The sequence below is a fragment of the Astyanax mexicanus genome, chromosome 14 (genome assembly GCF_023375975.1).
Source record: "Astyanax mexicanus isolate ESR-SI-001 chromosome 14, AstMex3_surface, whole genome shotgun sequence".
NCBI lineage: Eukaryota > Metazoa > Chordata > Actinopteri > Characiformes > Acestrorhamphidae > Astyanax > Astyanax mexicanus.
Window position 1 is genome coordinate 18692531 of NC_064421.1, and position 21906 is coordinate 18714436.

Here is a 21906-nt window from a genome sequence, read left to right on the forward strand (position 1 = left end):
CAGAGTGGTTTACATGAATACTTGGTAAATGAATAAAGTGTAGCGAGTCCCAGCCCACAGAATGCCTAATTGCCATTACTGATGAGTGTACCGTCTGACCTTGGTATTTGTTAGTCTTTGGTTTGGTTTCTCAGTTGCAGTGCTCATTTGACTTTATCATGTGGGCTCCACTTCTCGCCGCAGAAGCGGAGGGCCTGCTTTTGTCATTAGACATTGCTCTGCCAACAGGAACACGGTGTAGCCAAGCATTAGATCGAACTGTGTGTTTGGTTAACCCCTCAACCAATCTCTGCCAGAGGATATCACCTCATCTAGGAAAACACAAGGACTGCAGCTTTAGCTCATGATCTGTTTGATTCCTCATGTGTGCACTATATGTAAAAATATAACTCAGGTAACTGTTGGATGTATAGTATAGAAGGTAACGCCCTTACTCTGCATTCTAATAATTAAATATTTTTTTCTACCCTTTTCAGGCAAAATTACCATCCCACTGCTCAACCAGGATTAAGAATCCTTGGCTCCTTGGAGTCCACAGGTCTATATAATGTAACATTCATCACCATGGTAAGTGATTCCTGTTTAAAAATGTCTGCTAAAGCAGTGTTTCTCAACCCAGGACCTGGAGGTCCACTGCCATACACGTTTTAGTGCTTTCCTGGCTTTACCACACTCACCTAAACTCAATAATAGGCTAATAATGAGCTGATAACTGGGATCAAGTGTGGTATGAACAGGAAAACGCTGGAAAGTAGGAACAGGATCAGGAAGGAGAAGCACTGTGCTAAAAAGTGTCTGTAAAATTGTAAATTTACCAGTCTATATACATACCAACCTTCACCTATTGTCATAACTTGTGGGAACTGAACTTCAAAATGAATTTGTGAAAACAAGCAGCCGAAATGAGTATTTGTGGTGGCTAATTTGGCATGTATCAGAGGAAGCACTTACCTGTCCTCACCTTCCTCGTGTCGGGAGCATTACAAGTGATGGGGGCAGGCCTAGTAAGTTTGGATGGGCAAATTTGGAGAGAAAATCGATAAAATAAGGTTAATCATTTTAAATCAAATCAAATTGTTTTATTGTCACATCAATTTAACACAGGTGTACAGGTATAAAAAAGATGCTACCAAACCTATTGGGAGTTACTTTCCTTATGCAGCAAGATAATGATGTAAAACACACTGCAAATAGGAAAAATTAGAAGGTTTAAGACTGGCCTAGTCAATCTCCAGACTTAAACCCTATAGAGCATGCATTTTAGTTGCTAAAGTGGAGAGTAAAGGGAATAACCCCTCAAAACAAACACCAACTGAGAGATGCTGCAGTAAAAGCCTGGAAAAGAATCACAAAATGTAGATGTTTATTGACGTCAGTGGGCGATGACTCGATGCAGGTATTGCAAGCAAAGAATTTGCAACTAAATAGGAAGTCTTATTCACTTACCCACAAAAAATGGGTGGGTTTAGACGAAAGGTGCTTTCTTCTGCACTGTGTATCAGATTCAGATGTAAATACTGGGAAATAAAAGCAGAATTGTAGATTTTTCTTTTTTTCTGATATTCATATTTTAATATCAAACCCAAATGTTTTCAGTTCACAGCATAATTAAATGGATTGGACCTACTGTTCCAATACTTTTGGAGAGGAGTGTATATTAATATATTGCCATTTACATATAGACAGCTGATTGATATGACTGTATATGGCTGGGTGGAGTGGTGGAGATGTGATATATTTATAATGAGATAGATGTGAGGTGTTATGGGTGGACGGTGGAAGGAGTTGAGATAAAATTAATGAGATGAAATGATTTGTTAAAACAGAAAAGCCACTGAAGTCAGTTTGCTGCAGTTTGTTGCAAGCAAGAACATCCCCTACCTTCAATGTTAGTTCTATATGGTCTATTCTGAGCCAATGGAAGAAAATTACAGATATATATATATATATATATATATATATATATATATATATATATATATATATTCATATATAGTTTCATTAAATGTATCATGAAATAAACATTACAGCATTGCCAGTGTAAATGCACTGTCGGAGCCTCCGTTCCAATGCTTACGGCCAAAAAGACTCTTCCAACTCGGGCAGACTGGGATAACGGCAGGGATACATGACTCCCTTGAAAAATGTCCAAATAAAATAGAGAGGAATTCCAAGGCGCGGCATAGAATGAGAGGGAGAGCGAGCGAGAGAGAGAGAAGTAGGGTGGTGGGAGGAGAAAGTGGATGTTGTATTTGCAAGGGACGGCTGTATACATACAAGGAGCTTTTTGTACAGCTCTTTTAGGAGCGATGCAGCAGAGGCAGCACAAGGCCCCAGGCCACTCTCAGGAGGCCCGATGCTTATCACAGCCCCAAATATGAGCAGGATGAAAAAATGAGAGATTGTTTTTGTTTTCATCCCTCTGAGACAGATAAGGGAGCTCTCCCACAAGACAATTAGGCGCTGCTTGTCTTGCGTTTGTGTTCAGATATGGATGAAAAGAGCACAGACAATCAAACAAAGCTAAACAAACAAGCTGATCTTTGCCAGTATTCGAAAATAATTTAATAAGAAATTCCAATATGGTTGGAATGATCAGGGCGTGTTATTAGAGCATACTCTGGAGTCTAGATCTATTTGCCTATAGTTTGGTGGCACACTGTGTCTATTTACATTTATGATATTTGGCTAATGCTCTCACTCAGATCGACTTGAAGAAAAATCATCTTGCACAAGTCTAGTATAGTATAGACTTTATTATATTTTCAGCATGCAGCATTGTGTGTTTGCCCGACCTGGGTATCAAATTCTGGTCAGCCAAAACATTTAATATACATGGGCAAGATATCACCTTACAACTTAGTAACACAAATTAGTATATTTTCAAGCTGTCCCCTAAGGTACTACTCCTTTATCAATACATACTGCATGTCAGTGTATTTTGCCTGTTCTAAATTAAACATGAACATTCAAAGCTTGTGAAACACATTCCATGTGTGATTTGAAGCTTGTGACAGACATTAACAACAACCTTCCTTTCACTAAAGAGCCATGTCACGCTGCTGCCGGGTCCTGGTTAGACTACTGCTTAGCCTGTTTATTTACAGCCAGTAACGTGTAAAACTTCTAGAAAATATACAGTAATTTCCTTTTCAGTTGCTTTTTTCCAGACAAACCCTCTGCCAGTTCCTTATTATACTGGTGGTTAGTCTGTTAAAAAAACCCTGCTTTCAATTGTAGGTCACATGGTAGTTTCTGTAGAAAAGTGATTCATTTTACTGACTTCTGTGTTCGTGTGGTTTAATTGGGAAGAAAACAGAACATGGAATATGTGGAATGATTGTTGTAGTTTATGAGCTAGCTGACAAATTAGTTCTGTCATTTTCAAGCTTTTTAGCTTTAAATGTGTGGTTTAAATGTGGGTTAATGACGGAATAACGTCTAATTACTTCTGGAAAGCTGAACTAGCTAACAAAATAGCTAATGTGAGATAGTAACTGTACACCTGCAACTATCAGGACTTCCCACGATTGCCTGATTTTGTCTATATTCACATTAAAAGCCTAATTCATTTTTGCAGATTGGGTTTAACTGTTTAGATCATTAACATTCATAAATGCAAGTAACCTGTATCTGTCTGTAATGTGTAAATTAATCTGTTCCTGAAATGTCACTCTTGAACACATTAATACATGTCTGCATGTCACCTCTGCAGAGACTGGCCAGTAGGTGTTTTAGAAACACTCAACATGGCGTCTGTTTACTGACAAAGATCCACCTTTCCAATATGGAGGCCTGAGTATGGAAGCCCATTCCTGCCACCTAATAAAATCCAACAGGTATTGTATTATTTATTGTTAACTACATTGCTATCTTATTATTTTGAGATAATATCACATTATTTTGAGATACCAAGTTGTTATTTTGAGATGCTGCAGATGTGTTTTGCTAAAACAGTATCTCAAAATACTGAGATAGAATCTCAAAAAATAAATATCAATTTACTTAATAATGTGAAAAAAATAATCGCTGGATTTTTTGTTCCATACTTAAACAAGCTAAAAAAAAAACATATTTTTGTGCACTATTGAGCCAAATGCAACAAAATTGTAATGAGGCTTTTTCCGATTTGATAGTTATTTAAAATATATTTTTGAAATGGTCATTTGAACTTTTTAGTATTTTGTTTCTCCACACTTAAAGAGATCAAACCCCGGTTTGGTATGATTAGAAGTAACTGTCCAGCGTTTATTTAACCCTTGTGTGCTGTTCATATTTTTGTTACTCGTTTACTTTGTTACTTGTTTTTAATTCAGCAAAATTAAGCAATTTTACATTAAAATGCTTTACACATGCTTGCTTCACCTAAATTGCAAGCAATATAAACAGCTTATATGGTTAATATTTGCCCTTTACCTTTCTTATGTTACATTTCTTTCAAAAAGTGCTACTCTTTTTTATTAGTTTTTTAATAAAATGTAAAAGAAAATGAATTAAACTCAAGATATGAGTAGAAACTTTGTTTAGTTTCAAATTTACAAATGAAGCAATGTTTATTAGCCCTTGGCCAAACATACTGTATGTAATATAAATGTGTGGGGGGAGGGGGGGGTGTACGGTGTGTGTTTATCGAAAATGTGTTTTGATATGTTTTTCACAAAAAATGAGCCAATGCCAATGAGTTTGAGTTAGAAAAAATATTTTTTTAGTATAATTTCATAAAAAATGAAAACAGGTCCCACAGACCCGAACACCACACAAGGGTTACAGATGGTCACCAAGTGAACAAACTCTAATATAAGGAAGTAAGCCTCCATCTCTAACTGTGCTAAGTGCATGTGTACAGGCAAAAAGATGCATAGAATGAAACCTGAGTCACATGCCCAGAAATTGGTCATTAATCCAATCTAGAACCCCATATAAAAGTGATTCAAATCTGATTTGAGAGATTAGATTTGACACATCCACACAGCCCTTTTATTTATTTTATTTTTTTTGCTGTATCCTTTCTTTTTTGCTCCACGCCAGTCAAGAATCCAGTCATGATTTACTTTACATTGATTATTTACTTCTTTCCTCGGCCACTGGATACAAACTGTTTTTTGTATCTAAGGTTGTTCCCACTCTGTACCTTCAGCAACACCCGTGATGGCTTCCAAAATATATTTAGTGTAGCATTCCTGAACCACATAAATTACTTTCACAAACTGCTCTGTGTAAGCACTGTAGCAGACCGTCCATAATTCAGTCGCATAGACATTTCCCAAAACGTGAAAACCAGTGTCAGCAGCCTGTGCCTCAGTGAAGGGACGTAGGTGTTCAGGAAGAGGAGAAGCTAACCGTGAGGTGTTAATTGTCCCCAGTGCTCCTGAATATGATTTTGGATTTTTCCAGGTGAAAAAACAAAATGAGAAAGACAGAGTTCAGACAAAGGTCAGGATTCTGTCTGAAAAATCTAAGGTTTCTTATTCCTATGACTGTTTCCTCCACATACATAACATCTGTGTGTTGACTTTAGTATGTTTACACCAAAATCTGTTGTATTTCAGGATCAGTCCTTACACAATGATCAGTTCCAGTAAATAGCAGACGTTCATTTGTACATATCTGACCTGCATACTAAACATGTCATTAAAATTAAGCATACGAACATAAAAGAAGTCCTTGATTGACCCCTGCTGTCCATACTGCTAACAGCAGCCTCAGTGCCTAATGCCTTCACATTGCTTTCCACATGAAGCTATGTCTCTTTCATCATTATGCTATCTATGTGTGAAGAAACTCATTACACACCACAGGTCACAGTTTGGTTGACATTAGCGCTCAGACTGAATGAGATTAAAGCTCAGCGCTTGGCCAGTCTGACCCCAACGATGCCTGTGTGCAGCTGATAGTGAAGTAGGTCGAGGCCTTGCAGGACAAATAATCTGTGTAATTCGACCCATTGTTCTAGGACTGAGCTATTGGGAAAGCAGTTGTGTATCACAGTATCCTATTGTTCTACTCACCTCGTTAATTCCACAGACAAGATTAACAACGCGGCATTATAGTAAGCTACTGCATTTAACAGTAATTTCAGGAGACTTAGTATTTAGCTTAGTAGTAGTTTAGAAAGGGGTATTTATAGCAAGTCACTTCAAGCATGAAGTCATTAAGTTACCAGAGATTTTTATTTTATCTGATCAATTCAGTCAATTCAGTTTCTGGTCAATTTAGTTTCTGTTTAGTACAGAAGACAGGAGCACAGTACTACTATTTGTATTACTTAAAGAATTGTCAGCTTTACTGTCAGCTTGACATTTCAAACAGTGCCTTAAAGTCTTTATTCTAACAGCAGCCAACTCTGGCCAGGGATTTAATTTAATTAAGGCCTTTAGTAAAATCTGACAGTTAAAGTGTCACATTAAACAGGCCAGAACAAAAGCTTTCAGCAGAGTATATTTATGTATAGCAACACCAACCACCAATTAACACTACTGATAATTCTTACAGAGCAGGAATGCCATCTAGTGGTTGTAGAGTCAAGAGCAGGCTCCCCAGACTCTAGAAATACAGTATAATGTATTGTTCATCATAAGCCTGACTGAACTGGGGTATTTTTTGTAAAATTGAATGCTCACATCAGTTAGTTTTTAAAAATCACTTCAAACATCCAGAGCTGTAATTATTACTTTCATACAATCTTATTAAAAAGTTTAAAACATTTTTGTTCATACAGAAGTAAACTCAGCATCTGAATCAAACAAACAACACTTTAAAGGTCCATCATCAAAACTCCATCATTTTAAACATTAATATATCAGCAAACACATAATTTCCATTTAAAGATGTGTGTTATTCCCTGCTCTTTGTGTTCGTAGATGGTCCAGCTTCACTTGCCCCACATGTTCCTGTGCAAACGTAGGCCTTTCCCAAAAGACAAGACAGTGATCACCTGTATTGTACAGTGTTTACAAGATGTCAGATGCAGAACAAATGTTCAGGTAAAAGCAACCATTCAAATATTTCTCCACCACAAAACCTTCAACGCTCTGAGTGTCAAGTCATCTACAAATATACTGAAACAGTACAATGTTAAAAAGTGTGGGATTTGGGAAAGGGTAGTTGCGATGCTACCAGGCGCAGAAGCAGGAAGCCACTGGTTTGGAGCAGGTAAGCAGGTAAGTCACAATACTAAGAGCCGAGCTCAGTAGGGCTTGAGTTGTTTTGCCAACACTTGCGCTCATCAGGGTTGGGATGGTTTGGCTACATTCATATTGGAAGCCTAATTAATTGATTCAATTTTTTTTGCAGATTAAATTTAACTGTCTAGAATCATTAACATTCATAAATGCAATTGACCTGTATCTGTCTTTAATGTGTAAATTCATCTTTTCCTAAAATGTCACTCTTGAACACATTGATATGTTTATGCATGTCACCTCTGCAGAGACTGGCCACTGGTGGAAATGTGAGTGGGTGTTTTCAAAACACTCAACATGGCGTCTGTTTACTGTTTACTGACAAAGAGCCACCTTTTCAATACGGAGGCCTGAGTATAAAAGCCCATTCCTGCCACCTAAAAAATCCATCAGGTATATTTTTCATTGTTTTAAGTAAATTTCTCCTTATTTTGAGATAATATCTCTTTTTTTTTAGTTACTGAAGATGTGTTTTGCTGAAATAGTTTATTAATAATAATAATAATAATAATAATAATAATAATAATAAAATAATGAGATAGCATCTCAAAAAATGAAATATAAATGTATTTAATAATGAGAAAAAAATACTCACTGGATTTTTTTTTCATGTAGTGGGAATGGGCTTCCAAACCTAAACAAGCGTAGTAGCTAGAAAAAGCCAAAAATCATATTTTTGTGCACTATTAAGCCAAATGCAACAAAATATTGTTTTTGTCAGATTTTATCAGTTATCAAAAGTATTTTTTTAAATGGTAAAAAGTAACAATTTCAGCATAAAAATGATCAAACATTTATAAACCATGATTTTGCTCAATTACTCCATATGAACGCATTCATTTTTACTCTGGAGCGCCCTCTGGTGGTCAAACAAACTCAGTAGAGATTGGGAAATCTCCTTTCTAGAGATTCTCTGATATTAAATGTCATAGTGGTGAATCTACAGGGCAACAGTGGGTAATATGCATAGTTTTTTTATTTTTCCTTTATAGTATGGTTATATTATTTTTTTACATATTGCCTTTTTTAAAAACCTGAATTTTTCTAGTTCTCACATTTTCAGTAGACGTCTACTTCTGAGATGTTCTTGGGTGACCTTCTAGGCACAGCTTGTTTAAAGTTTATTCAAATTTCTTTCATAATCTTACATTTGTGTCAGTTGAGGTAGTCAGTGTAGGTAGGTAGATGATAATTCTGGGGCATATCTGGGCCAATGCTACTTTTTGTCGAAAATCCCCTGGATCCAGTCAAATACGCTGTACAGGAAGTAAATGGTTTGATCTTTAAATCTATAATCAACAGACTATAGATTTTATAGAAGTTTTTATATACAGTCTATGCAACAAATGTCATAAATGTTCATAAATGTAACTACTGAGAATTAACTTCATGAATGCAAAACCACTGGTCACAGTAAGGTACATAAAGGCCCAATTGGACAGCTACATCTACAAAAGCATAACCAGTCCTGGAACAACATTCAGGGGACAGATAAATGTAATCTTTTCTTCTACCAGAATAATGACAATAGAGTAGATTATGTGATTTAAAGCATAGTTCATCATCTGTTAAACATGGTGGATCTAGAATTATGTGTTTTACTTACTAAGGACAAAATGGAAAGCAGAAAACTAGCTGCAGCTGAAAGCAGTTATTTTTAAGTTCTGTTAACTTTTAGATTTCTTGATTGTTTTTGAGTGTGTGAAATGAAGGGACCAAATGAGGAAATGCTAAATGCAATATGTTCTGTTGAAGCAGACTCATTAACTAAATTATTTTAGGTCACTGAGGTGGTATAAGGAGTAAAAATGACAAAAACTATTACTTTTCCAAAAATAATTGACTAGACTGTTTGTGCAAGACTAAAAAGACATTAAAGACTGTGTAAAGACTGTAAATGAGTGGTAAGTGCATGTCCCTCATACTAGTATTGAAAAGAGAACTCAGTCATCAACTTAAACGTGTCAGTGAGCTGTCTGTATGTTTGTGTAGTCTATATCCACGCTTGTGTGTGTTATAGGTCACATGCTCAGGGAGTGTCAGGGCTTTTGCGGGTGTGGTATATACTCCTATACAGTGTGGTCATGACAACAGAGCTACATGTCACTTAACAACTACATAAAGACCAAACCCAACAAAAGCCAGATTGAGAGCAGTCATTTAAAGCAAGAGCATGATTATCAAAAGCAAAGTCCACAATTACCTGGTTTTTATGATGCTGAGTATCTGCTTTATGCTTTATTAACATTTTATGGATTAAAGCCTAAAACCACATCCCAGACTAAGGCCACCTGTGCTTGGACCAGGACACTCATTTCCATTTTGACCAAACCCAAGATTTACAAGATGTACAATTCTTAATCTATTACATTTCTAATGTGTGTTGTCCTTATTCACCAAACATTCTTATATTGTAAAGTTTTTACAAAGATTATAGCATTCACTAATATTTTTTTGGATTCTGGATTTGTTCAGTTTACAAGGACAAATAGATTTTCGTAAGAACTGTGAACAATTAATGATTGGATGTAGACTTTTTGTTAGGTGTTTTCTTGAGAACAAATGTAAAGAAAAAACCTTGGGTAGATAGCAGTTAATGAGGCCCACTCTTTTTTGTGCAAAAGAGCCATCAATAGAATTCACTCAACAAAGTTGAGTGAATATAAAGTTTTTTTTTGTTTGTTTTTTATTAGTACAACTGTACTGTAGATACATAACACCAACCCAGGGAATGATTCACTATTGTTTTTATAATTATTGTATTATATTATTGCTGTTATTGATTTTCACAACAATCCAGCATGTTTGTGTGCAAATCAAGTGAGGGACATAAATGAGACTTGCCCATTGCTGCAGTCACATTTTTTTTAATTCAAACTTTTTACAAAAATTGTAATAAGTACAACTGTCTGAATTAGATGTTGCCCAAAAACGCCCCTAAAGTTTCAACTTCTAGTGGAAAAGTCACAGAAAGTTTTGAGATTCAAGCTGTTGTGACCTTCAACCTTTCTGGATGGCGGAGAAGAAGATGAATTTAACAGATGGTCTATAATTCTTTATTTGTGGCAGTACCACTGCTGTGCACATTAATGTGCATTTAATCTGTTATAGAACAGTGCCAGTTATCATTCAATCCATAGCAAGCTGACTATTCTGCTAGCATGGTTTACCAGGACGCTGGTAAAGACAATCCTTGTATCCTTTTTATGTCACTTTAACGAAAAAAAATTAAGGGGAAGTAGGATCTTGTGACTAGCACATGAACACAGCATATATGCTTAACTGAGTAATGGATGATTTGGAAATACCAAATTGCTGTTTTCAAAGCAAGAGGCAGGTGCTGGTAATGATTAATGGGTGTGGTCTGTGTGGAGCAGGAGCTGGAAAGAGTGATAAACTTGGATATTCCAAGATGTGGGATTGTGAACAGCTTGGGTAAGTCATATATAGGATTGTCTATTTAGCACCTGCATGTCAGTTAGGTAATGTTGAAGGTGTGTTGAGCAACCGCATATCAACAATGGCTATTATTTAAGAACATGCCTTCCAAACATCTTTTGTTTTACCTGGCAGCACAATGGATTTTTATTAGCTGCTATTATTCCTAAAATGGCTGTAGGGTTCTGTAGCAAAGATAACTTGAAGAACAAATACTAATGCTGCAGACCTTCATGATCTTCAATACCCTTGGGTTCATTGCCTGGTACATAGTTTCTTCTTATATAAATACAAATCACTCCTAAATACTGTATAGTAAAGTCTATTCGTGTTGAGTTTATGTTGCAAATTGAGTCTGTTTTGAAGGGTATTAACATTAATCTCCTGGTTAAATAATATCTTATTTAAATTCTTGGTTGATTGTTTGGTTGTGTACTCAAGGGAGCACCCACCCGTATTCCTGTAGTCTACATCTATGCTAAACCGGTTATGAATAACATGTAAGTTAAAAGAACGCTATCTTCGAAACTCTGTTTTAGTGGCCTGATATCAACCATGTATTTGATTGCTCAAGAACTAAACTGAAGCTATAAAGACTTTGCAGCAATCTGAAAGAGGTGTGGTAGGACAGATCAATATTCACATTTATTGGTGTTTGCTGGAGAGCACCCACGGTTTAGTGTGGGTTATGCAGTAGAGTTCTGTGTTAAGAGAGGAGGGTGCGGTCCCCTCCAGGCAGTGGGAGAAATGGGAAGGGCCTGTGAGGTGGAGGAAAGAGAGAGTATAAATAAGCCCCACCCAAAATTCCTGTCTGTTGGCCTTCACCACCTGAGAACTGCTTCTGAGTGCTAGAGAGATCACCAAGAAACAGGTAACGGACTGTTTTTTTTTTTTTCTCATACACCTAATACATTGTGCTTTCTCTAATCTGTTGTTACATTGGTGCTGTGAATCCAACCGAATACATTGTGTTGAAGTTTAGTGATGAACAAGATCTGAGACTTTAGCAGTGTAGTAACTTCCTCTTGTCACAGGCAAATGGGCAAATGAGAAGTTGACGCACATTAGTCACGTTGTTTAGGACACTTTAGCTTCATACATAACAGAAGTAGACACATGTAGACACATGAAATGTACTTTTTCAGAAAGATATTTTATACCTAAACATAAGTTTCACATGTGTTTAGGTATAAAATATCTTTCTGAAAAAGTACATTTCTCTCAAACCTGTCTGAAACACTGCATTGCGGCCTGTTGTGACTTGCAGTGCAGCTCTGTTGTGTAATCAGGGGTTTAGAGCATTAGTGTAGACATTTGTTTATTAGGTGAATCTTTGCTCAGAACTTGAGAAGAGGATAACTTGATGGGGAAAATACACTTAGGATGTGAAATGCTCTACTGTAGCAAAACTACGGAGTCAGAATTGCTGTCAGTGGTGAAACAGGCAGGGGAAAAGGGGTATCATTCCATTAGATGTTGATTGTTCTTCCTGATGCCTGTGCTTCGTGTGCTTCCTGATACCACACTGTCGGAAAAGTAATTCTGTACAGATATATGTTTACCTAAGTACAAATAGTGCGAATAGGCCCGTCACAATAACAAGTTTTTGACTATATATTGTCACAGAAATAAACAAGAGACATAATATTATTTTAATTTTATGAGTATTTTATGCCCAGATATATTATTAATACTGTTGCATAATGATATATTTCCACAATACAATACAATTCAAAGGACAGTGAACTCATTAGACATTAGAATATAAATATAAAATGTTTACACTAATAAATGTTTACAATAATTAATAAAACAAATGGCTCTTCTCGCTGAATAAACACAATAGGCGACATTGATGTCAGCAACATTTATGTCCATACTTTCTAATTATTGTGACAGAGTGCAAATGTAAGTACAACATAATCTCTGGTCCATCTGTGTACTTTAAAAGTAAGGAAAAACAACTGCAAATAAATACAACAATGTCTTTTAACTAAAAGTACTAAACACATGTCTGTAAGAGTACCAAAATGAATGCCTCTATTACTGTAGCCAGTAGTGCAGTGACCCCACACAGAGTGCAGTGTAACAGGTGAAGACCTAATACTCAAGGGTTACTGGTGTTTTTAAATAATAGATTCAAGCATATGCTCCAAAATTATTTTGCTATTATATTGTCAGTATATTAGTAGCATAAAATGGTCCTAAAATGGCAACAAATATGTTTTTTAATTACTTCTGGTTATATCTTCCAGAAATAATAGGATGTGTCAGGCCTACCTGTGATCCTGTCTTACACTACTAGTTTTTTATTATTTTTATTATTACTAAAACTTAGGCCTAGAACATACAAAAAAAACCTTACTTCTCCAACCAGCTTATCAATATCAACATTACATTTAAAACATTCGGACAAATCTGACTGGTTGCCAAATCCTGTTATAATACACACTGCAGAAAATGACTGCAGTGTTTAATGAAACTCTTTCATTTTTCTTACACTGAAGTTTCTGTAATAATTACAACACATAGTTAGTTAAGAAGAATCCAAACAAATTGATTATAAAGCAATTACACACTCAGGAAGGCATTCTTATTCCTTTCCATTTGTTTTTGCTAAAAAAGTGACCTTTTAGAACAGTTTCTTCTGCAGCTTTATGCCATTAGATTACCTTTCCTGTTTTTCATTCTTCAGCTCTCAGGAGCAGGGGTGTGGTGGGGGTAGTCTTTCACATATGAGTCATTCAGACATGATCCATACAGCTCTAGGGGTTTAAAAACAGAAACTTTTGGATTAGACACACTAAATAGAGCATCAGATGCATTCAAAGGGAACCAGTACTGCTGCATTTCGTGTGTTGTGTTGATTTTGAAGTATTTTTGGAAGAAGACCCTGTAATCTGGCCCTGAGGTGGGATAGAGAGTGAAGTTAAATGTTTGATGTCATAATATGGTTGGTTTGCTAAAAACCTGGTTATAGCATACTATCTCTCTTTGTTTTCCCCCAATTTCTTTCAATTTCAAATTCTGCACACTTTTGAGTTCTACATATGTACAGAACCCTTATTGTTCACAAAACATAAAATAGGTAGTTCACCAAACATTTAGTTGTACATGCTTCAATTTGTTCCCATGTTAGTTAGGCCGAACAAATCCCATCCTTAGGGCTTTAACATGTCCACAACTGGTTGCCACATCCTAATAAATCCTTGTATATTGTCATAAAGAGTGTGAGTACAGTTTTCCAGTGGTGGTACTCTTAGTATTTCCTAAGAGTATACCAGTCATCCAATTTAGCATTGTCATTAAGCCCTGGACTGAACACTTGAGCTGCCAAGATACAATAAATGACAGCTGGGTCCAGTTTATAATTGATAAAAGTCTCCACTTCAAGCTTGACTTCTCTCATTTTGTATTTTTGTACACTTTACATTTCTTTCTTAATAACCCTATTGATACAGAATATATAGGAGCTAACACGTTTTTATTGTTTTTTTTTCTTTCCAGATACCATGGATGTAAGTTTACCTTTTATCTTCATATATCGACTTATTGGATGCATTATTGGATCGAGAAGACTGGAAGAAAGACCACACCTGAAAATCCAATAAACCCTAACACTGTCTTCTATTTGCTGCCCACATCTCACAATCCAACTCCTCCTCAGTGGTTTAAGATTAAGCCTAGATTATGCCTAAACCTAAACCTAGACTAAAACATATTATGTAATTTTTACTAATGATGATTCAGTTTATTTTAAAACAAAGCAGTGTAGGTAGGTTTTCTTTTTTTTAAGACATCTGAACATCTGTTTTGCTATTTCTCAGCTTGCAGATGCTCTTGATACTGGAACAGCACAGAGCACTCAGGCCGGGGGGCAAGCATGGCCAGGACAGCCCGCCAATACAGCCTGGCCTGGACAACCTGCTTGGCCCGGGCAACCAGCTCAGCCCGGGCAACCAGCTCAGCCCACCTGGCCGGGGGCACAGCCAGGCATGCCAGCTCAGCCATACTGGCCTGGTCAGCCTGCTCAGCCTGGCCAGCCTGCATGGCCTGGACAACCAAACCAGCCAGCATGGCCTGGACAGCCCAACCAGCCCGCTGCACCAGGCTGGCCAGGCCCGACTCCACCAACCGCACCTCAAACCGGCGCACCACTGGTATAACCTCAGATTAGTTGCATTTTTCATTCTTAATTTGCAGTAAAATAGCAAAGTCATTTTCAATCATTTTGAACTGTTTCTTTTTACTAGGTTGTTCCATATAAGCTGGCTCTGCCCAGTGGAGTTTACGACAGGCTTCTCATCACCATCCAGGGTACAATCAAGCCCAACGCTAAAATGTAAGAACAATCCTACACAATCCAGTCCTTAACTACAGTGTTTTTTAAATATAACCTGTTTTCTACTTTGTGGCTTAGCAAAAGTGCACTTAATAAAAAGTGTGTTTAAAAAATAGATAGATTTAATAATTATTAGTGCCATCTGTCAAGAAGTAGGGAATATATTACACAGCCAGTAAATGGTCTATTCTTGCCAGGAAACCAGTGCCTCGTTGATTCAATTCATGCAGGCCACACCTCACAACTTACACTGCTTAGGGTCTGCTTCTAATGTCAACTTCAGACAACCTTCACACATCTTCATAGGCCTCATGTAGTCCATACCATAAATGATCACATATGCTGTGCTAATATTATGGCTGATTGGCGCATTCCCAACTTCTACTTCTTCTGTGCTGAATTCACATGTAGTTTAGCAAGTAAAACTTGTGTATGTGTCCCACACTAAAATTAAACTATGAATCTTTGTTTGTTAGGTTCACAATTGATCTGGGCAGAAACAACGACATAGCTTTTCACTTCAACCCCCGCTTCAATGAAGGTGGAAGGAAAGTCATTGTGAGAAACAGCATGATTGGCAACAATTGGGGCAAGGAGGAAAGAGATGCTCCGTTTCCTTTTGTCCAGGGGCAGCCTTTTGAGGTAAGTACTATGTTTGGGCATGAATCAGAATCAGATTTATACAGTAGTTTTTTTTTTGTTATAGCATACCAATATTTAAATTATTATTTAAATAAATATGATTTCATAGTAGTTTCTTTTTTTTCTCCAGCCATTTTTACTAAACTGTGCTCAACTAACACTTTCTTCTTTTTGTAGCTGAAGCTCCTGTGCACTCAGAATGAATTCAAAGTGGCTGTGAACAAGAACCACCTCCTTGAGTTCAAACACCGGGTTCGTGAACTCAACCAGATCAACCAAATCACCATCTACAATGATCTCACACTTTCATCTGTTAATGTAGAGACACTACCCTGAACAATATAAAGCCTAAGTGTATTGATTGTTGTGGGGTTTTCTGGGAGGGTGAGGGGTTGGCGTGCAGAAAGTGGCTGCGATGGTTCTTCACTTATTAAAGGGATTTTTTCAGCACATGCTCATGTTTTATATGTAATTATATGATTACATAAAGCACAATACCTACTCCTCTACTATTCGTTGATCTCTGGTTGTATTGCACTGTTGTAGCAACCTCTAGATGACACCACCTCTATAGAAATACGTAAGGAAAGAAATGCAGTTTCTCCTTTTAGTACAAGATAGGGGATCACACTTATTTCAAGGTCTATATGTTCCAATTGTTCCAATGCATGTTGAACATTCAAGTATATCAAGCCAGTGTTGGCCTGTGTAAGTAGTGCAGGCAATAGTTTATCTTTTTAAAGCATCTGGCAACCAAGCCTTAGATATCCTATTGCATATCTGTATAATCTATACCAGGATTTATCTCTTGAATACATATACATATAAAACCTCACGAAAATTTTACAGGGGAATACCTTTCACCATAAAATTTTAGTAAAATGTAAAGAAAAACTGCCGCATTTGTATTGTGTCAAACAGTGAAAACTTTGACTCAATTGTATGTCAAATCAGATGCCCTCTAGTGGCTTTTACCATTAAGAATGATGAGTAATCTACTCTTTGTAAAGGCAGTTTTGTTTTTAAATCAACTCTCATTAAATCAACATTGAAATCTTGGACATGGCAGCTACTGATTCATTATTCATGTTTACATAACAGTTTAGCATGATTATATTGTGTCCTACTTAAAAAGTAGTCCAGGCTGAAACATTTCATAAGGAAATAAAGAACAGGATTGGCTATCATGCTGTAGTATATGTGTGAGTGCACTGTATTTTATAAGATCACAAAAACAATGGAATTATTGCTTGGTCTTATTTTTGTTGCTTAGTCTGGATTGGAGCATGGATTTAAGTTTAAAATATGATACACTGCAGTGGTTCAATCATTACAATGACTATATAATTATAAAAAGAGATCAAAGTAGTTATACTACCCTTTATTGATCAAGAGACTTGGCAAGGTTACTGTGTGCACCTATAGCTAATATGCATAGAGGCCAGCCAAGGTGAAAAAATATAAAATCTTAAGGTAAGATTATGGAAATAACACAAGGTGCTTAGTCAGCTTATCATCTTGTTAATAAACTGTCAAAAATCCTGACTTTACTATTTCTATATAAAAATGTCTTATCCAGCAGCTACATGCAGAGATTCAGCCAATGGCAAGTCAAAGAATGTTGTTGGATGATGGAAACTGCATGCACAAAGATAAAAGCCTGTTTTTAGAGCCAGGTTTACTTTCAGACTTTATTAAACATGCATGGCTGTATTAGATCACTCACAGCAGCACTGAAATTGTGTTTTAGGTTGGAAGCATCAGTAAGATTCCCTTCTAAAAACATAATCTTGACTTTCTTTCAGAATTCAGACCTTAATGTTTATTGTGGCAAACCTAATACCATTTGTGAGAAAGCTACAAGCCAAAAATCCATTAAATAATATAGATTAAATGTTTTCTTGATCTTCGCTGTAGGTATTATATATGTAGCCTAGATTTGTGAAATATATGGTTATAAAAATAAATAATTTGTTTAGAACAGTGTATTTATTAAGGACATTACATGTTTATTTAAGTCAGTTTTGTCCAAATCCCCCTCCCAAGAAGGCTTGCCAAATATGCTGGCTATATGCTAGCTGAGTTAGCAGTATGGTGAAATAATGATTATTCATGAGCTGATGTACAGCTTACTTTTTTACACTGCATATAAATACAGCGACACATGGTTTGAGTCTTTTTGAGAATAAATGGTCAAAACTGCAGACAAAAGCAACCAAGCATTTTAGCAATTCTTTATACATTTGTGAAAGCAAGGTTAATTAAAGTGCAAGTATGACAAACACAACTCCCACTGACTGATGATTTTAGTAAGAAAACTTTCTGCATTTGCAGTTAGCCACTGGCCATCACCCTGTGGATGAGTGGACTTCTAATGTATAGCAATATTGTATTAAAATATATGTCCCTAGTTTGATTCCCACTGTAAACAAAAGAGAAACAGATCCTACTCTAAGAGTTTAATCCTCGTGATCCGATCAAACACACCCACCTAATGCCAACCATTGGCCTATTAAAGACCAAGCTGCCGCAGAAGTCCGAAGTCAGGTCAGTGTTACATTTTTAATCATGGAAACAGTGGGTGAGAGAGCTCTACCTGAAATACAATACAGCTTAACTGAATTATTTACTGGTAATATTTTTTCAGTGCTTTGAAAGCCTGAGACTGTTCGAGGGATTTACCAGCTTTCTTGCTGGATTTCAAGAACGGATGTGAACATTTTTCACCTGCTATTTCGCCTGCCCTGAGCCTTTCACTAAACTTTCACAGTGCCTACCTGCACAAGAATGTGGAAACAAACAAAGTCAGTGTATAATCAAGACCAGGTGCTATTTTTGTTTAAACAAGTAGGTCTAATTCTCACTCCCTTCATTTAGAGCCAGGAACTTCCTTGAATAACTGGCTACTTTAGATGTTTATATGCTTGACTTATTTACTTTATACATTTCCCCATTAATAATACATGATAATGGCATTTATTCTGATATTTTTATTTGAATATGGAAAAGTATATAAAATAATCATTGGCATCACTGTACTGTGATCAATTAATTTTACTGGATATGATTTACTACCTACTGGCTACCAAAAATCGGGTTCTCATGGTCTGTAAGCAGCTGGGGTTTTCACTGGTGCTAACCCAAGTGAAGAGTTTTTTTTTAAATAATATACTCTGACAAAGTATATTAAAGTACTTCATGCCAAGCAAGAATACTTTCTATCTAGTCAGCGCATGATAACCAAGCTGTTCTTTAAAGCTTTAATACACTGTAAACACTATATTTTTACAGTTACTTACTGCAGTGAATCATGTTGCTGCAATCTATTATTGGACATGTTTTCATGGATGTTTAAAATACTGCATAATGCATTGTTATCAACTAGTAAGGCTAACAAATGCTAATCTGCCAAGTATACATATTTCAGAAAAAACACTAGTAAATGATTGCCAGGCTAATTGGAGTAAACTGCATAGTCTTTAGCTAACCTTTTTATGGAAATATTTTGAAATAGAGGAATGTTTAATTTGTAAGCTGTTAACTCAGGTGTGACATCTTTCCCAACATTCGCTGTCTGCTGTTTGAAACAGTATGGATCAGTGTTGGAGATAAACATTATGTTTAATAGGGAACAAATATGGCTTTAGTAAATTTGAACTGACATTGAAGTGCATCACTGCAGTTCTCTCAAATTAGCTTTGTAGAGTAGGTCTAAAGGAATCAGGTACCACAGCGGTGTTACTTGATTCAAATAACAAAAACAGCACTTATGACAACAGCAATTTTATCTTGCGTGTTATACACTTACCCTTAAGCTAAACTAGGTGGGATTCTATGATTCAATACTGACCTCTACATGTTATTGTGCAATGTAAATCCATATGCATACCTGTCAAGTTTTAGATTTAAAAATAAGGGATATTTTCCTCTGTCCGCTTAAAGCCGTCCCACCAGCCCAACGAAGGTTCAGTATCTCTTACATTTTAAAACAGGTTTACAAAAAATCTAAAATAACCACATGTGAACCACTTACACACTACAATTAGATTATCAGAATCTGAACATGTTGTGGACATTCCTACATATGTCATTCTTTTAATACAGCCAAATTAAAAACCCTTTTCTATATCTTTTTTTTTATTTAAGATTTCATGTCTTTTTTGTAATAAATGCACTCTTTTATATGATATATTTTTTATTTATTTAATGGATTTAAAATTGAACAAAGAGTGCACAAATTCTGCAAAATGACTGTTGGTGACCTAAAAATGGTATTATGAGCTTTTACTAAAAGGACATGGACCAGATATATTCCATCAGTAAAAATTAGTCCTAAGGGGCCTACACAATAATTTTTAATTAATACTTCTTCCTTTTGATCACTCCACCCCTGATCAGTTCAGTTAATGTCGGTCCTCTCCACATTTCTAGTTAAACTGAGTCACAAGCTGTAATTTTTTTTTATTTTAAAAGGTTTAATCTGTGTGTTTTATTTCGGAGTATTTTTAAGCAGCTATCAGAAAAATCTCATCACAGTTTCCATGATTAGACTACCGTTACCTTTCTTTTAGAAAAATCGCTGCATGTATGTTTTAACATCAGCAGCTCCAACTAGCTGCCTGAACTCACAGCGAGGAGGGCGGGGCTTCCCCACACTGACCCTCCTTGCAAGCTGATTGGCTGTTTCTCCTGAAAGGCGGGACTTTCTCCTTGAACCGGCTCCACGATTGGTTAAGAGACACAGAGCGGTCAGTGCCCTGTATCCTCAATAATATATATTTTTTTATTTTAATAAAATACGGGAAATTTACGGGAAAATACTAATACGGGAGGACGGCGGGAAAGAGGAGTAAAATACGGTAGTTTCCCGGCCAAAACGGGAGACTTGACAGGTATGTCCATATGACGCTTTTCACTCAAGTTCCTGTAACTGCCCCTCCTGAAATCATAAATTCGGTATTTTAAACTACATAGAATTGGAGCACACTGAGCTGATTAATACCGCTCAGATGATGGACCACAGGTTATGGTATAGTGCCCAAGCATGAGGAAATAGACAACTGTTTATCATTGTGGCCATCAACAGGGGAGCCCAGTGCAGAACAGATGGTCACAGTGGCCATGAAAAAAAGCATGTTGCTCAATGATACAGCTCTATGCTTTTGATGGCTGTAGACCTTGCAGTATAACTGATTATTGATGTGCATAGGGTTAGCGATATTGGGTTGACATCAGCAGATATGCTAATTTCCTGATATCAGAGGAAAAAATTATGAATACAGTAAAACATATCTAGTCTCAAATTTGTTGCTAAACTGAAACAATATGGAGTCAAATTTTTGGTTTCTTGCTCCTCCGCTGTGACTGATTGCAGTTCACGTTAGTACATTGTAGCATGACGGCAATAGCAGCACTAGTCTGGATCACTTTACCTAGCTCAAATACTTACTGGGCTGAAACAGAGACTTAAACACAAACAGGTTTCGCTACATAATGGTCAATTGAAAGAAGAGCACACTGGCATAAAGCACTGCTGTCAAGAGATGCTAGAGCTTAAACTTTGAATATTTTCTTATTTTCTGATGACACATTCCAGGCATTTTACGAGTTAATATGCATACTACTTCAACATATGTATTAAAAACTATTTTATTACTTTTACATCTCTCTTTCTCTCTCTCCCTTCCTCACACACACACACACACTTTTTTTTTCCACTGCAGTGTCAGACATCTTTGACATCTTTGTCAGACATTAGTTGACAACATATAATGCTAAATTAGTCAACTAAAATTAATTAAGACTATTTATCATTAACAAATAAAACAGCAAAAAGGCAACATTACTAAATTATATTGTGTATTTAAATATTAAAAAATTATAATTAAAAAGTAGTTTACCTCTCATCTGATCTCCTTTGCAATTCTGCAATTCCTTTTATTGCACTTCTTTTTATCTATTTGATTGAGCAACAAGAATGAGGTCAGCTGACTACCTGAATATACTCAATATAAACCAAGTTATTCCATCTGTGGATTTTTTTCTTCCCTGATGGCACGGGCATATTCCAAGATGACAATGCCAGTATTATTGGGCTGGAATTGTAAAAGTGTGGTTCAGGGAGCATGAGATCATCATTTTTTTTACACATGGATTGTTCACCACAGACCTTAACCACATTGAGAATCTTTGGAGAAGACTTTGTGCAGCAGTCAGAATCTACCATCATCAATGCAAGATCTTGGTAAAAAAAAATGCAACATTGGAGTAAAATAAATTTTGTTACAGTGCAGAAGCTTATCG

General features: G+C 36.4%; 1 protein-coding gene across 3 annotated transcripts; it reads left to right on the plus strand.

The window, feature by feature from the left end:
- The first annotated feature begins 479 nt into the window (after positions 1 to 479).
- lgals3b (lectin, galactoside binding soluble 3b) lies at positions 480 to 16664 on the plus strand. Of its 3 annotated transcripts, XM_007251912.4 has the most exons (6): positions 11154 to 11490; positions 14127 to 14137; positions 14447 to 14779; positions 14873 to 14961; positions 15438 to 15603; positions 15781 to 16664. In XM_007251912.4, the coding sequence occupies exons 2-6, from the start codon at positions 14132 to 14134 to the stop codon at positions 15937 to 15939; spliced, it is 753 nt and encodes a 250-aa protein (XP_007251974.1). In that variant the 5' UTR covers positions 11154 to 11490; positions 14127 to 14131; the 3' UTR covers positions 15940 to 16664. The 3 variants fall into 3 exon arrangements, with proteins under 3 accessions (XP_049320123.1, XP_049320122.1, XP_007251974.1); XM_049464166.1 differs by lacking the exons at positions 11154 to 11490; positions 14127 to 14137 and adding an exon at positions 480 to 567; XM_049464165.1 differs by lacking the exons at positions 11154 to 11490; positions 14127 to 14137 and adding an exon at positions 6846 to 6983.
- The last annotated feature ends 5242 nt before the right edge of the window (positions 16665 to 21906 follow it).